The sequence below is a fragment of the Camelus bactrianus genome, chromosome 10 (assembly GCF_048773025.1).
Source record: "Camelus bactrianus isolate YW-2024 breed Bactrian camel chromosome 10, ASM4877302v1, whole genome shotgun sequence".
NCBI lineage: Eukaryota > Metazoa > Chordata > Mammalia > Artiodactyla > Camelidae > Camelus > Camelus bactrianus.
In genome coordinates, this window is record NC_133548.1 from 49,459,856 (window position 1) to 49,475,934 (window position 16,079).

General features: G+C 47.7%; 1 protein-coding gene across 1 annotated transcript; it reads right to left on the minus strand.

Annotated features, from left to right (window-relative positions):
- Positions 1-7,927: 7,927 nt before the first annotated feature.
- On the minus strand, positions 7,928-15,225 carry KLHL35 (kelch like family member 35). The gene is made up of 6 exons (XM_074372657.1): positions 14,312-15,225; positions 13,006-13,190; positions 11,389-11,507; positions 10,546-10,734; positions 9,038-9,226; positions 7,928-8,116 (listed from the first exon to the last, which is right to left on the minus strand). The coding sequence occupies exons 1-6, from the start codon at positions 15,193-15,195 to the stop codon at positions 7,928-7,930; spliced, it is 1,755 nt and encodes a 584-aa protein (XP_074228758.1). The 5' UTR covers positions 15,196-15,225.
- Between the last annotated feature and the right edge of the window lie 854 nt (positions 15,226-16,079).

Here is a 16,079-nt window from a genome sequence, read left to right on the forward strand (position 1 = left end):
TGTGACCTGACTAGACTCTACATCCAGTATTCAGACTGAGGGTCATGTCGCCCATGGAAACATTGCTCGATGAAGTCTTAAGGCTGTCTTGTTTGTAATGTTTCTGTGCTTTCTCTGAAATCCTCTTGGTTTTAACTGTACTTGGAAGACGAGGGCCAGAACAGGAGGACCCGAGCAGAAATAACCGGAGAAATATCCTGAGGTGGGAGAAAATCTGGTGACAGTAAAGGTTGATTGCTAACAGGACAGCACTTTAATAGACTCACCTGGAGTCTGGGGTTATAGGTTTAGAAGAGGGGCATAGATGGTTTTCTGTATTACACAGAAAAAGTAAATACAATGGCCGTTAAGCTTTGAGTTATGTTATGCTTTAGGTGGTCTTTCTATATACATTCTCATTAATTCCTCAACATCTTTAAAAGGGGATTTAATTGCTCTGCTGATGAAGAGCCTGATGCTCAGAAGTAAATTTGCCTAAGCGTTAGAGAGCTGTGATTAAAATGCACATTTCTACGTCCTGTTCTCTTAACCATTACACTCCAGAATAAAGTGTAAGAACGTTTAAATTATCTACATTTTTATCTAATATTTTGAAATGTTTTCTATTGATAATGTATTTACAAGAAATAGTTTTTCGTTTATTCAGGTGAAACTAGTAAGAGGGACAAATTAGCGTGAAAATCCTGCAAAACTAGAGGTAGTGAATTATGTTAAGAGCACACTGATGTGTCTGTGTGTGTATCCCCTTTTAATGGAGCCTTTGATAATTTTACCGTGTAGACAGTAACATCTCATTGTTTTTGTCAGTGTTAATGAAATTGAGACCACATCTCATTAGAAATACTCCCTTCTAGAATTCTCTACAATTGAAGGAGCTAATATGTTAATGACCATCTACTTTGTTCCAGGGAGTGGTTTCATGTACATCTTCTCTCTTGGGAGCTAGATCCTGAGTACAAAATAGTCTTCATTTCCCCACGCTTCCTCTCACCTCAGGGGTGACACATTTCCAGGAATGAGCTCTTTATCGAGCCAATGAAAGTTTTCTGGGAAGGGCTAAGAGGTAGTTACTGAAAACGTCGGGGTTTGAGCTCAGCTAAGTTTCTTTGTTTTCCTGTATTTTTGCACTTGTGGATGATTGATTGGTAGTGAAACCAGGTCAACTAATTTGAGCCTGTAGAATAGTGGGTGCTGAAAATAACCTAGGTTAAGACAGTCCTGGTTATCTCTGATTAGTATCTAGTACTGGCATCTCTGATTAGTATCTAGAACTGACTAGTCAGAAGGTTCTTTGCATATTTGATTGGATGATCTTTTAAATTCCTTTTTTAGTGAGTTTTCTGCAAATACCAGTCCACTTAAAGCTGGAAGTTTTTGGGTTTCAGTAGTGCTGTTAGCATTCCACCAGGTGGTGCTGTAACAGAAAAAGCACCAGAGTAGCAGCTTGGGGAGGGAAAAATACTCATTGAGGTATACCACATATGCCGAAAAGTATGCAGGTTATTAGTATGCAGGTATACGGCTTGAATTACCAATGTGAACATCCCTGTATACCCATTACTCAGATTACTCCAGGAGGGGTGAAATTAAGTCTTTTGTTGCATAAAATCATGGAATAAATGTAGAGCTTAGATGAGCATTCCATAATCACAGCCCATCCAAAAATGCATACTACCTTAGCGGATGTCATCACCACTACTCCCAGACTCGGAATGATTTTTTCAGCCATCCTTTTCTTTGCCTCATTTCCTTTAAGGTTCAGGTTCCCAGGTGTGAGCATCTGACAGCTGTTCTTGTGGCCAGATTCATGCAGTGATCCCCTCCCCCTTAGTAGGCAAGGTATTGATGCTGGGCAGTCAAAACCATGTTGTAAAATGGCCCTTGGGACCTGCTGGTGGAAACTGGCTGTTGGCAACATGGAAGCAAATGCCAAAGCCTTGCATGGGCTTTTCACCAAGAGGTTACCATCAGGTTCTGAAAATGTAGGTTCTGGTCATTAGGATTTCTGGCCCCTGGTGGGGGGGTCTCAAACAAAAGTCGGGTACTGATTGAACTGCTTACCTATCAGACAAGGAAAGAATATGTGCTGGAACGTGAGAGTGTGGGAATAGGCCCAGAGGGCAAGCAAGGGTTGGAGACCAAGCAACTGTACCATCTAGAGAACCAGGAAAAGCACAGGAACTGGTGGGGTCAGGACAATGGTTAATTTTAGAGGGGATGACTTCTGCCTCCAGACAGAATCTGGTTTTGCAGGCTACTCAGTTGCAAAGGCTGTTGTAACCCACAGCCGAGTGTAGGCTGTATGTAGATCTTTGTATCCTATATGCCCTCGCATCTACCCACCCCAGGGCAGCTAATCCTTTCCACTAGAAGCTGGAAAATGAGGCAAAAGCTATGAGGGTGTCAGAGCATAGTGAGGGTGGTGGATACCTTTCTCTGCAGAGCGCTTTACAAAGGAAACTCAGGGTTGTGGGGAGAATCTTGGCTTTGCAATTGGAGACGTGGGTTTAAATGCTGGCACCAGCACTGATTTACTGAGAGGATGACTGGATCTTTCTGATTCTCAACTATCTCACAGGGCTGTTGTGGGAGTTAAAGGAGTTGTAAATATGAATATGTTTCTTCAGTATTTATCGTTTAGTAATCTGGAGACAGTTCTAAGCCTAGGTCTTCAGGTAAGACTGAATTCAAAACCAGATTCACAACTTGTAGCAGTATGAGCATGGGCACATCAGTTAGATATCTGTGCCTCTGTTCCGCTGTGTGCCACTGTGTGTTCTTGGCAGTGCCTGGCCCATAGCAAAGTGCTCAGTGAATGCTGGCTGTTACTACTACCTGCTTAGCATATGCTCATGGAAACCTTTAATAGCTAACTTCATGGTAATAGATTCTCCCCATCCTAACTGTAAGGGCCCTGGCCACAGGGGACATGCTTTCTGGTTCTCCAGGGAGGTGGGCATAGCAGGGCATTTCACTAATCCCATGTTAATGGTGAGTGCCCTTTTTCTGTGCCATGTTTCATCTTGTGATTGTTTTTGAGCTCCAATGATTGTATGTCAGTAAGGCCTACCAACATCAGACCAGGAAAACATTGACAGTCAACATTTTCTTGAGAGAGAGTTTTTCTTACTATTTTCTCAGAGACATGAGATTATCAGATGGCTACTAAACAAGCCATTTCCCTGTTACTAAAGCTACATTTATAACTTGATAAGCAGCATGACCATGGTGATATAATTGTTACATGCCCTGAGGCTGCTTTGAACATCTTATTTAATCTTCCCCAAATCCCTGTAATGGGCAGATTCTCTTACTAACTTCATTTTACAGCAGTTTTAATTAACCCATGCAATACATCTTAGGGGAATGTGTGATTTCTCTTAGGCTTTGGAAAATACAGTTAACCTTTGAACAATCAGGGTGGTAGGGGTGCAGACCCTAACATAGTCAACCCTCTGTGTACATGATTCCTCCATATCCACCTTTCAGCATCTGTGGATTCAACTAACCCCAGATAGTATAGTCCTGTAGTTTTAAAAAATTTGTGTTTAAGTGGACTGGATAGTTCACACCCATATTCAAGGGTCAGCTGTATTTTGACTATCTTGAGCTCACCATAACAGCAGAAAAGATGGAGACCTGCAGCTCTGACATTCAAATGAAACCATGCCTCTGCTGCTCAGTCCTGTATTGTACCAACAGCTCAGTCACCCAGGTGCAGCTGGGCCTTTGTCCTCTTGAATGGTGAGGGTGGCTGTGGTGGATTCATCCTATCCTCACCTGGCAGTCCTTTGGTTGGTGAGCCAGAGGAGCTGGACCCATTAAAATCCAAAATTGCCTAGAGGGTGGGTAGGGCTCCTGTAACCTTTAAAAATATGTTTGCTTTTCAGAGGGAGGGGAAGAGAGAGAGCATAGGCACTGCAGTAGGGTCACTTTCTTATCAGGGAGGGGACCAGAGGAGATGGGTCTTTTGCTCACTGGTTTTACCCTCAATATACCAGGAAAAATAGTTATGAATATTTACAGTCTGGGCCCAGAGACATGTTCCTTTTATGTTTTAAGTCACTTTACAAATAATTTACAGAAGTAAGAGTAAAGGCATAGTGGAAAAGATTTATTACAAGTTTTAATAAGTACTCAGAAATATTAAAAATATAACAAGTATTAACAGCATAACAATATACTAAAAACATTGGATTGTAACCTTCATATGGGTGAATTGTGTAATGCGTGAATTGTGTCTCATTAAAGCTGTCGTGTATATGTATAAACTACACATATATGAATTAAAACAACAAACACCTTCACATTTTACTTGTCTTGAAGGCATGTATACTCTAAATAAGCCTTGTCACTTGATGCAAAGAAATGCTCATTAACTGCCATGAAGTGAAGGTATTCATCTTGTAACTTGATTCTAGATATCAAATACATCTAATGAGCTCTAGCTTCTGGGGCCTTTTTGGTTTTGTTTTACACTTGGATTGTCAACATGCAGTGCTTTTAAGATTTTTGGTTGCTCATAATTTTTTTGAAGAGTGGACAACCATTTACTTAATAATTTTGAAACATTTTCACTTTTAGATTTATAAGGGTCAATTCAAATGACCAATGGAATGAATTTTTAAAATTTCTACTGCATCTATTTCCCTCCATTTATCTTCGTATACAGCTGCCTTCAGCATGTCTCTACTTCTGAACTGTAACAAACTGCCAAGTAAATTTGGGGGCATAGGCATCATGAAATATTATTGTCACACCACCTTTGAGCAAAACAGGATAGTCCAGGTTTTTGTCATAAAGAATTGGGTGATGAAATCTTTCCTCTTGAACAACTTAACTGAATAAAGTAGTCCCCTCTTATTCACAGGGGATACGTTCTAAGACCTTGGGATGCTTGAAACTGCAGATAGTACGGAACCCTATATGTTTTCCTATACTAATGAATGGGTAGTGTATACGGCATGGATATATTTTGAATTTATGAAAGAATCCAACAAATCCATACAGTAATTGCAAAATACAATGTTTTGCTCTGTTTTTTAAAAAAATAAGCAAATTTCTCATTGTTCTTTAGAAGCCCACTAAGAAAGAACAATCATAAATTACCAATCCTTACAAATAGAACTACTCAAAAAAGAAACTGAAAAATTAAATTTGGGTCCAAAGGCTTCTGATGGCATACCAAGAGTTAAGTCTGTTCTCATCTGGGGAAAGGATGGCAAAACCATGTGTGGCTAAGGGGTCATGGACTTGTGGTCTGGCTTCCTGCTGAACTGAATGTAACAGTTCACATTCAGCAGGCAGCCCAGAGGCCCAGAGAGCAATGGGCTAGGAGCCAGGGAGACCCTCTTTATATAGTCTCAGTCTAATCAGTAGTCCTAGGAAGTTAGGACATATGGGTGTCAACTTTTGCTTGTGTTCCTATGAGCCTCACTCACCAGGAGCATGCACCATGTCTTCCCTTATCAAGTCGGAAGCCCAGAAGGTCAGGGATAATATCGTATCAGGCTGGAATTTCCCATGGTGGAAATGATGTGTCTTCTACTTTTTCAACAACTCCAGTGCTGCACTCCAATCATTTTCTCAGATTAGCAGAGGCTGCATGGAGAGAACAGGCTTTGGAGATAGCTGGACCTGAGCTGGAATCCTGGCTCTGTCACCACTCGACCTGCACCATGACCTTAGTAAGCAAGTCACTTCATAAATCTGAATCTGTTCCCTCATTTGTAAGGGGCTGGAGGGTGGGGGCAATAGTGCCTACCTCACAAGCATTATGCGATGGAAATAAAGGAAACTTTGATTTCATGTGTTCAGTGGGAGGTCTTACGGTCACTGGAGGACACAGATGAAGCTGATACCTTCCCTGCCTCAAGAGGCATCCTATGGGTGTGTCAGGAGAGACCAGAGATGTCACATAAAGGCCTGACCATATGTCAGGTGATAGAAGGGCTGATAAGGAAGGGGCACAAGGAGGAAGTGGTCAGCTGTGGGGTGTAGTGTGTCAGGTCTGCCAGGTAGGGCAGGAAAGAGCCATCAGGACTTGCATGAGAGAGCACTAGGGGCACAAATGGCCATCATGTGGGAAAGCTAGGCAATCTGCCTGGCTACACAGAAATGCTCATCCTAGGTAAGGCACCCATGTCCCAGAGAAGAGCTTGCCCTGGATTTGCCCCTACCTTCCTCTCTTGTCTTCTGCCTGGGTAGGCAAGTGATAATGGCGCCTTTGCTTTGTCCTGAGTGTTATCTGTGGGGTGGGAGCAGGCAGGCTCTGAGGCTGGGCTTTTACCTCACTCCCCTCCCACTCTGCCATTATCAGCTGTGTCCAGATGGTCACAGGCTCCCTAATCTGGGATAATCCCAGCTGGGACCCAGGCCTTTGTGCTGGGCTGTGCTGGGCCAGCCCCAGCTGGAGAGATCCCGCAGACAGGGCCTTGGGGCTTTGGAAGATAGAGGGGGGCACGGAGCTGGCCCTATGCTGGAGGGGATGGAGGAGCACATGACAGCTCTTCAAAAAGCAATCTGAGTGTAAATAAGGAGAGCCCCAGATGGGGCCTGACCATCTCCTCCAGGCCTCAGAAATACAGGCACAGCACCTGAACCACTGGGCCTTGCCTCACAGAATCTGTGGCATCCTTTGTTCCTTTTTATTTCCTCCACTGAGCTCACTCCTCCTGACCCAGCAATTTTCTGTTGTTGCCCTAGAGCCCCGGCTAAACCTGGTGCTTACAATGGCATCAGGTGCTTGTGCCCCCTGTTAATGTTGAGACGTGTCCAGGGCTGATTGGAGTCTTAGGGGCCTGTGATTCTGGAGCCTACCACCCTGTCTCTCGAGTTTGCTGTGAGCCTTGACCTCAAGGCTGCTCAGTTGTACACCTGTCTTTGTTCTGTTTTGCTTCAACTTCTTTTATGAGTTGGGGAACCCCACCTTGGCCCAGGCTTCTAGCAGTGAGCCTGGTTTGGAATCCTGTTTTTAAGGCCTTTATCCCAGAGTCTGAATCCAAGAGCTTGAGCTACTGCCTGCCTTATGGTTTTACAGTTCTGTTTCTGGTTCTCATACGTGTTTGCTTATAAGCTTGTGCCTCTTTTTAGTTGTCTAGATTTTAATTTTATCTATCATTTCTACGTGTTTGAATTGGTGAAGGTGGTTTAGAAAGGGAGAACCATCCGGTCCATAAGTGCCTCATAGATTCTGAAGTTTCATGAAATAAGTCATAGATTCTGCCTCTTATTAAGTATATGGCCTTGGGTGAGTCTCCTCATCTTTTTAAGCCAGTTCCTTCTCTGTTAAAATGCAGATATTAGTAGCTAGCTCACTAAAAGTTAAAAAAGCAAACTGCTGATAACCTGAAATTTAAGAATAGTGGCTGCTGGGGGCTGGCGGTGGTGGTTGGGGTTTGGGGTATGGCTAAGTGGTAGAGTGCATTCTTAGCATGCACGGGGTCCTGGGTTTAATCCCTAGTACCTATGTTAACAAAAACAAACAAAAGAAAATAGTGACTGTTCTTGGGAAAAATGGGGTAAGAAATGGGTTTGGGGCCTACAAAGGCATTTGTAGTGATCTATTTATTAAGTTAGGTGGTGGGAACACACTTATTTTATTATAATTTTTAAACTGTACAAAATATTTTTTCTTACATATGAAATATTTCATAATTTTTAAAAATGTCCACACTGCTATTATGAAGGTAAATGAGGTAACCATATATGAAGGTGCTTTGTAAAGAGTCAAAGCAAGGAGCAGGTATTGGGTATCACTTCTCTTAGCTAAGGAGGCTCAAGCTGGAACACAGACCCAACCTTTGAAGGTTTTTATTTCTACGAGAAAAAGGGCAGTAAGTTAAGAGGCTCTTTACATGGAGGTGCCATGAGGGGAGCAGTGGTGAGCCTGAGTTCTCCCCTCCCCACCTCCTGGCTCAGGTATGAGTCACCTGCCCAGGCTCTGGATGATGGTGACGCAGCCATGGGAGCTGATGCAGCGCTGCAGAGGTGGCTGGGCCTCTACCTGCCCACTGCTGGGGTCAAAGGTGAAGACCTTGTCGGTGCTTTCCCCGTGATCATCCCGCCCACCAAGGATGTGGACTTTCCCGTCACACACAGTCACGCCGCAGCTCTCCTGGGTGGACAAACAGACAATTAGCTACAATGTCCAGCCTGTCCCTAGATAGCCAGGTCAGACAAGAAAGCTTTGACCCACAAAATAAAAGCAGGCCGTCTGGATGGCAGGCAGGAATTGCATGGACCTGACTTCAGGCTCTGGCTTGACCCTTACTAAATGAATAGGCTTAGACAAGTCACTTCACTTTTCTGGGCCTCAGTTTCCTCATCTGCAAAGTGAGAAGAGTAATAGTAGCTTCTTCATAAAGTTCCCTTAACAGTTAATGAGCTTGAGCTTGGAAAGCATTTTACACAGTGCCTGGAATATAGTAAGCATTCCATTAAGAATTACCACCCCACCAACTTAGGATCTCAGACTCAGAAAAGCCAGAAATCTCAGGCTCTTAGTATCACAGGAGGTCAGAGCTGGCAGGGACCACCAATCCATCCACACCACTATAGAGTCTTTGGAGTTTTGGAAAGGGAACAGAACAGTGTGGGGAGACAAGGAATGCAAGGGCCAAGCTTCCAGGGCCTAGACTTCCCTTCTTTCATATCACTGGGACAAGGCAACTTAACAAGTCCCTTTTCCATTCTCCCTCCTCCCCCCACAGTAGGCTACCAGCTAGTGGCCTTCAGAGCAGGAGAGACTGCAGGGTCATTGAGACCAAGCCCCACATCCAGGGCTACAGCACTTGGAACTGGGGTTCGAGGTTCTGCCTTTCATGGCCTAACTGGTGGCCTCAACCTCTCTAAGGCTACTCTCCTTATCTTCAAAGTGCAAGGCTGATTATCATTGTAAGGACAAAGCTAGAGAACTATGTAAAACCACCTAGCATGGAGTCAGACACAAGACTCACTACCTCTGGGATCCAGATCCTTAGAAGTGGGTCTTCACTCTCCTAAATGGAACCAGTGTCAGGGCTGTGCCTCCACTTACCACAGGGCTGGGGAGGACAGCTGCCTCCCCCCAGACATCTGTGCCAGGGTCGTAGGTGAAGATTTTGCTCATGAGGCCCCCGACCACATAGATGCTGTCATTCAGGGAGACAGCCTCGAGGCATCGCTGTGAGAAGGGTGCTGGTGACCGCAGGCTCCACCGGTCCTCCTTGGGGTCAAAGCACTGCACCTGAGGGGCAGGAGGAGCGGTAGTGAAGACTTAACCCCCAACTGCCCTGTTGCCCACACCGTTCATCTCTCTCTGTCGGGGGGACTTACTCAGCACATTTACCTATGTCTGCCAGGCCTGAGCTAGCGTCCCTACCCTCAGATGTGCTCATCCTGGTTCCATGTTCTACCCCCAGCTCCTGGACTCCCATTGTCAAAAGCCTCTTCATCTTTCAAGGTCCAGGAAGAGGTCTGCATCCCAGGAGTCTGCATTAGTCTGTATTAGTGCTATAGGTAGTTCTCAGAGCAGGTGCCCCATAGAGATGCATTCTTGGCTGCTTATACTATCAACCCTCTTCCCCCTTCATGTGGTCTGAGGTCATGAAAAGATTCCAGCTGGGGTGTCTTGCAGCCTCCATTCCTACCATTGTCCAGAGGCCTCCCAGGCCCATGGGTGTTTACGACACCTTCCACAGTTTCTAAGGGCTCATACCTATACATGCCTGCTCACTTTACTCCCTGTTTCCTCAATTATTGCCTTGGAAACCCCCAGAATGGCTTGTTTACATCAGTGCTGCACAAGATGGTACCAAAGGGCATTCCCCTAGCCAGCCCAGGAAGGTGTGCTGGGAGTGGAGTCGGAATAAGGAGGTGAGGGATCCTACTTTGGGAAAGAGTCAGATCCCAGGACCACAGGCTTGTGAGGCCATCAGGGCAGGGAGGGAGCTGCCACAATGAAGGTCAATTTTTATTCAAAAAAAATCCTAGATGTCCAATATCAGAAAGTTTGGTAGACTATGATTCATCCACCCAGTAGATTATTACACAGACACTGAAATGATGGCTGTGAAGAGTTTCTAAGCATGTGGAAAGTACTTGGAAGAAAAAGCGGAATGCAAAATTCTACTAACAGTAGGAACACAAAACTAAAAAGCTAAAGCCGATTCAGAGGAAGCTTAGAAGGCAATGCACAAAAATATATTAATAGCAATAGTTATCCTTAGGTGGTGAGATTATGAATTTTTTTTTCCTATTTCTGTTTTCTAGATTTTCAATCATGAGTGTATTTTTTTTTAATGGAAGAAAAGCATTTAAACTAATCCCACCCTTGCCCTCACTTAATTTTTAAAATCTATGAAACCCATATGGAACCAACCCAAACGTTTGGGTCCAGACCTACTGTTTGACCTTGGGGTCGCCTCTCTGAATTCATTTCCTTGCCTGAAACATTGGGGGTAACTCCTCAGGGCTGTCGATGAGATTAAGTGAGAAAACAGGACATGAAAGCCCCAACTCTGTGCCTGGCAGACAGCAGACTTCCACTGCCCTCTCCCCACCCACCTTATTGGTGCTGACGCCGTCCTGCTTGGCGCCCCCGATCACGTAGAGCCGGCCCACGCAGGGCGCCACGGCGGCGGAGCTCACCCCCTCTGGGAGTGGTGCGACTGCCGCCCAGGTGTTGGAAAAGGGGTCATAGCGTTCCACGCTGCGCAGGCGCCGCAGGCCGTCGAAGCCGCCCACTGCGAACAGCTGCGGATGAAGAGGGTCAGGAAGGTCGCAAGAGTTAACGAAGCCTGCATCTCCCGCCCACAGCGTTAAGGGCCAGACCCACCTGTGGGCTCATCCCAGCTCCTGGCTCCTCCACCCCTCCCTCCGCCTCCGGTTCTACCCTACCCCCCACCCCGCCACAGCCTCCCCTTTACTGAACCTTCCTTAGCAGATTTCGTCTACCAACTGGGGATAATGACATTGGTTTGTAGGATGGGTACTGAATGAGGATTAGATCTATAAAGTACTTGGCACCAAGTTGTTGCTTAATACAAATAGGTAGTAATTTCTTAGGGGTTTACCACCTTAGAAATGATTCTAAGAAGCACTTTTGGAATTCAGGATGTAGCTTACAAAGATAATTGGCAGATATTTTTTTTCTTTCATTTTGGTCTTAAGTGGCAAAGTCAAGATTCAGACGTAGGCTGTTTGGCCCCATGTTGCACATCCTTGTTGCTCTATTAGGTTGTACTATTACAGTAATTGTTATTATTAACATTATGCAACTTTGGGCAATTCCTTTTCCTTTGGGGGGTTTCACATCCCTTCTTAAAAAGAGAATTGTAGACGGCCTTTCCCCAGGAATCTATAAATCTCTACCTTGGGCTCAGGGCAGCAGCTGCTGGGTGTCCCTACCTGCCCCTGCATGACCGCCATCTTGTGCCTCCACCTGCCCTTGTGCAGTGAGGCCACCTTGATCCAGGTATGCAGATGCGAGCTAAACATCCACACATCACGGCTGTTGATGTGACCTCCTAGAGTGAGAGAAGCAGCTTTTGATCCCAGGTCCTCTTGCTATCCCCAGCACTTCTAAGGAGCTAGAGACAAGGGTCCCCAGATCCAAAAGAAGGTTTAAAGGTAGACAACAGGGAAGACTTCCCCCTGGGCTTATGTGAGACTCTGGGTCTCTGACCCAGACAGTGTGCTTTGAATGAGCAGTGGGAATGTCTGAATTAGAAAAACAGGCAGAAAGTCTTGAAGGGAGAGGCCTGAGAGATTCTGAGAGAAGCTGATCTTCACTGGGTGCCTTGTGGTGGTGTATTAGGCTCTGTGCTCAGGGAAGCAAAGAGAGGGGCACTTACCACTCTACAGAAGGTAGTGGCCTCTCACTGCCAGAGCAATGACCAGAATTTCCAGTCCCCCACACTCAGCATTGGTATGCCCCAAGTGATTGGCTGAGGTGGTATTGCAGAGCCAGTTGGGCCAGGCACTGGGAGTGCAGGTTGTGGGCTCTCCCAGTGTCTGGTCATCCTGGGGTTCCTGACCAGTGACTCACCTCTCAGGAGCAACCTTCCCAGGGACAACCCTAGCTGCACCCCTCAGCCTGGGCCTGATCTTATCCGCTTGTTTTGTAACCCTTGCTGTGTATTTCCAGTGTATCAGGCAGAGGCCCCACATGTTGCTCAGTGGCCATCAGTGGTCTTGAATAAGTTATCCAGTAATAAAGTATGGCCTGGTTGGTTGCTGACGCCTTCCTGGCTCATTCTCCTTAACCTTCCCAGGTACCCACAGCTCCCTACTACATCACGTGCAGTCTACTTAGGCCTGGATTCAAAGCCTCCCTGATCTGACTCCAGACTCCCTTTTGTGCCCTGTCTACAATTGTGTCCCTACCTCTCCCAGAGACATTCACCTCCACTTTGGAGACCTGAGTAAGCAGGGTTCCTGCCTGCTTTCATGTCTTTGCCTATGCTGTTCCCTCCAATTTTCAAGGTCTAGCTGAAAAATCATCCCTTCCATGAACTTGGACCAGATTCCTTGATTGGGAATCCAGATCACATAGGGACTCAGAGCTCTGATCCCATTCTGCTTGGTGGTAAAGTGAAGTCTATGTCTCCCCTACTCCAGGGGAGCAGGCACTGTGTTTTATTCTCTGAGTCTTTAGGACCCAGATCTCAGATGTCAGACTAATATTTGCCATTTTCAAGACAACAGGGAAATTCTTAGTCTCCCTATAAAATTTGGTTGTCCTGGGAATTAAATAATCTAAGCTGTTTAGCATAATGCACAGCACATGGTAGACTAGATGAAGAGAAGTGATTAATATAACCTGAATTGAAGTAAGCATTGCTGAATAAAGGGTGGAGTCACACCAGTGATTGGCTCTGCAGTACCACCTCAGCCAATAACTGTAGGTTATCTGGAAAGATCCCGCCCCCCCCGCCATCCCAGTTGGAGGGAAGAACAAAGAGGGCAGTGTGCGGGAGATGGTGAGCCAATCCTGTGGGACGCTGGCTGCGGCTCCGCCCTCACCAGAGACATAGACATCATTGCGGAGAGTACAGGTTGCGAACTCTGAGCGCGTGTATCCCGGCAAGCTGGGCAGCGGGGTCCAGCGCTGGCTTTCTGGATGGTAGATGTCAGCGAAGGGAAGCTTCAGGAGCCCTTTGCGGTCGCAACCGCCAATGACCACGATCACTTCAGCTAGGTCCATGAATCTGGTGTGGGGACAAGCCCAGTGCTGGTTGACCCGCACCCAGGTTTCAGCCCTCTTACCCTCTTGTTGACCGCACTGCCTTCCCATGCCCTTCTGCTCCCCACCCTTCCCATGCTGGACTCTGCCACTTCCAACCTTCTCTCTAGTAATTGATAGGAAGAGCGTCACTACTCCTTACCCTATTCTACTGACCTCAGAGTTACAGGAAAGGAACTTTACAGAGCCCATACCCTTACCTAGAAAAATCACCTCGTTTAATCCTTATGACAGTTCTGTTAGGGAGGGATTATTACTCCTTTTACAGAGGAGGAAACAGGCTCACAGACTTTGGCTTGCCAAAAGTCATGTAGCCAAAAATGACAGAGCTGGAATTCAAGCCCAGGTTGGTCTGCCACTAACCCATTCTCTTCACCCTTGTCTGACCTCCATCATGGACTGCTAATTCTGCTGCATCCCTCCTCTGGTAACCATCTCCTAAACCCATCCCCTAATCATGAAATACACTGAGCCAGGCTATACACCTTTTCAGCAAACATTCCCCCTCCCACTGACCCCTCAGGCTTCTGACTTCACCAGAATTTCCAGACCCTTTAGCCAATGGTTTACTGCCTAATCCTTTAACAAATATTGAACATGTTCTTGCACTAACTAGGCCCTGAGTTAAGTGTTGAAGATACAGTAATGAGTAAGGCAGAACCCGTCTCTTATTCCTCTGAGGGTGACAGACCATCTTGACCACTCCACTCAAAATCTAACAGTCTGCATTCCAGGGGTGGGAGTAGGCCTTTTTCATTTTTTCCCCACGCCCTGCCTATTTGTACCCTTTACTAGATTGCGCTCCTAGAGGGTAAGGGGTGTTTTCAGATCACTCCTGAGTGTGGGGCACGAGACAGAATATGCGCGAGGTGTGAGGTCCCTGCATTTCTTCATTGAATTGTGAACTCTTAAGGGCAGGATGCCCAGCACCAAGCCTATGAAATGTCTGTTGAATGTATGACTGGATCTCTTTCAAGAGGCACTGTCAAGTGCTTGGGTTAAAGGATGGTGGAGGAGTGAGTGAGAAGTGAGTTGAAGAACACAGGAATAAGGGAAGGCATGAGGCAAGGGGGCAGGTAGCTGTACCTCCGCGGCCGGGCCCGCAGCACGCCGGCCTCGCGGCCCAGAATGAAGCAGGCTCGGGCTTCGAGCAGCAGCGGGCGGCACTCGCCACAGGCCTGCAGCAGCTCGTCAGCCTCCACTTTCTCCAGGAAGTAGGCAGGCGCCAGCAGGGGCAAGCGCACGTGCTCCAGCAGGCGCCGCAGCTGTCCACGGCGGGCAGGCGTGTCGTGGCGCACCCAGCGCATGGCCGCCTCGAACACAGCCTCCTCGCGCACCACGCCCAGCGCCGGGTCAGCCAGCAACGCCGCCACCTCGTCGGGCGCCAGCTCCAGGAAGTCGGCGTGGCACGCCACCTCGGCGAAGGCCTGGCGCAGCACGCGGCCACAGCGCTCCGCCAGCGAGGAGAGTGAGAAGGCAGCGGCTACGCGGCGCAGCGCCAGGCTGTTGGCGGCGCGCAGTCGGCCCTCGAGAAAGCGCGTGCAGGCTTCGCGCAGGCCCGCCACACCCAGCCGCTCGGCCAGCGCCAACACTGCGGCCGCCTCCTCCTCGGTGCGCAGCCGCACGCCCGCGCCATACACGTAGTCGAGCACCACGGCCAGCGCTGCCGCTGCCGCTGCCCCTGCCCCTGCCGGACCCATGCCTAACACCTCTGGCACCACGGGCACCACGGACAGTTCCCCCTCCGGCCGCCCGTTCGCAAACAGGCTGTGGAAGTAGGCGCTGCCCGCGCTAAGCGCGGCGCGGTGACATGGGAAGTCGCGGCCACCGGTGCGCAGCACCACGTCGGTGAGGGTGCCGCTCCGCCGGTATGCATTGAGGGTCTGCAGGACGCGTTGCGCGTGGCAGGACCCCGCGCATGGCGCCTCGGAGCCCCGCTCCGACTCCTCTGGCACTGGGCCCTCGAGCATCCTGCCGGGCAGAGAACACAGACAGCGTCGGCAAATCCACCTGGCTGGGGCCGGGTTGGACGGCAGGAGGGCCCTTATCCATTCATTCCCTTGGATGGTTCACTAGTTTATTCAGAAAGGTGAGCAGGAACTAAACGCGTGTGCTTTCATTCACACAATCGCTCTTCCTTACATCAACCCTTCCATATTCTTAATGGCCTCGGTGAGCTAGTCCCTGCCTACCCAAAGGACTAGACCCTATCTTAGCTGTGCCACCTTCTCCCCCACTGACCTACTCCAGCCGTTTTGCTCTTTTTGTTCTTCAAACTCCCTAAGCTTTTTCCTATCAGTATTGGCAGGAGGCAGATGGCATACTCTCAAATGGGGTAATTTGAGAAGAGTCTAATATTAAAGGAAGGATTTACAAAGGCATCGACGGTGTTTTGGGACTCCCACAAGGACTAGAGCAGTGCCACGTGGCTACCAACAGCAGGGAGCCTTTACCTACCCAGGGTCTGAAGGCAGAGGCCTGGGAGGTTATTGAAACTTGCACAAAATATCTGTATAAGGAGGGCCCCCTGACAGGAGGTAGTCTTTAGTCCAGGAATTCAGGTGACCCCCCAGAGATCCAGTGTGTAGGCAGGGTATAACTCTACCCCGCTCTCCTCACCTTATCCTCTTTCCTAAGGATCTCCTGTAAGTGCTCCCCCATTGACCACACCCTGATTATTCTATTTAATATCTGCTCCTCCCCACAAAGTACAGGATCTGGCCCATAGTAGGTGCTTAATTAGTACCCATTCAAGGTTGAATGAATGTATTAAGCTAGTATTTATTGAGAGCCTATTCTCTGCCAGGCAGTGAACAAGACATAGTCCCTACCCTCTTGGAGCTCTCAGCTTGGC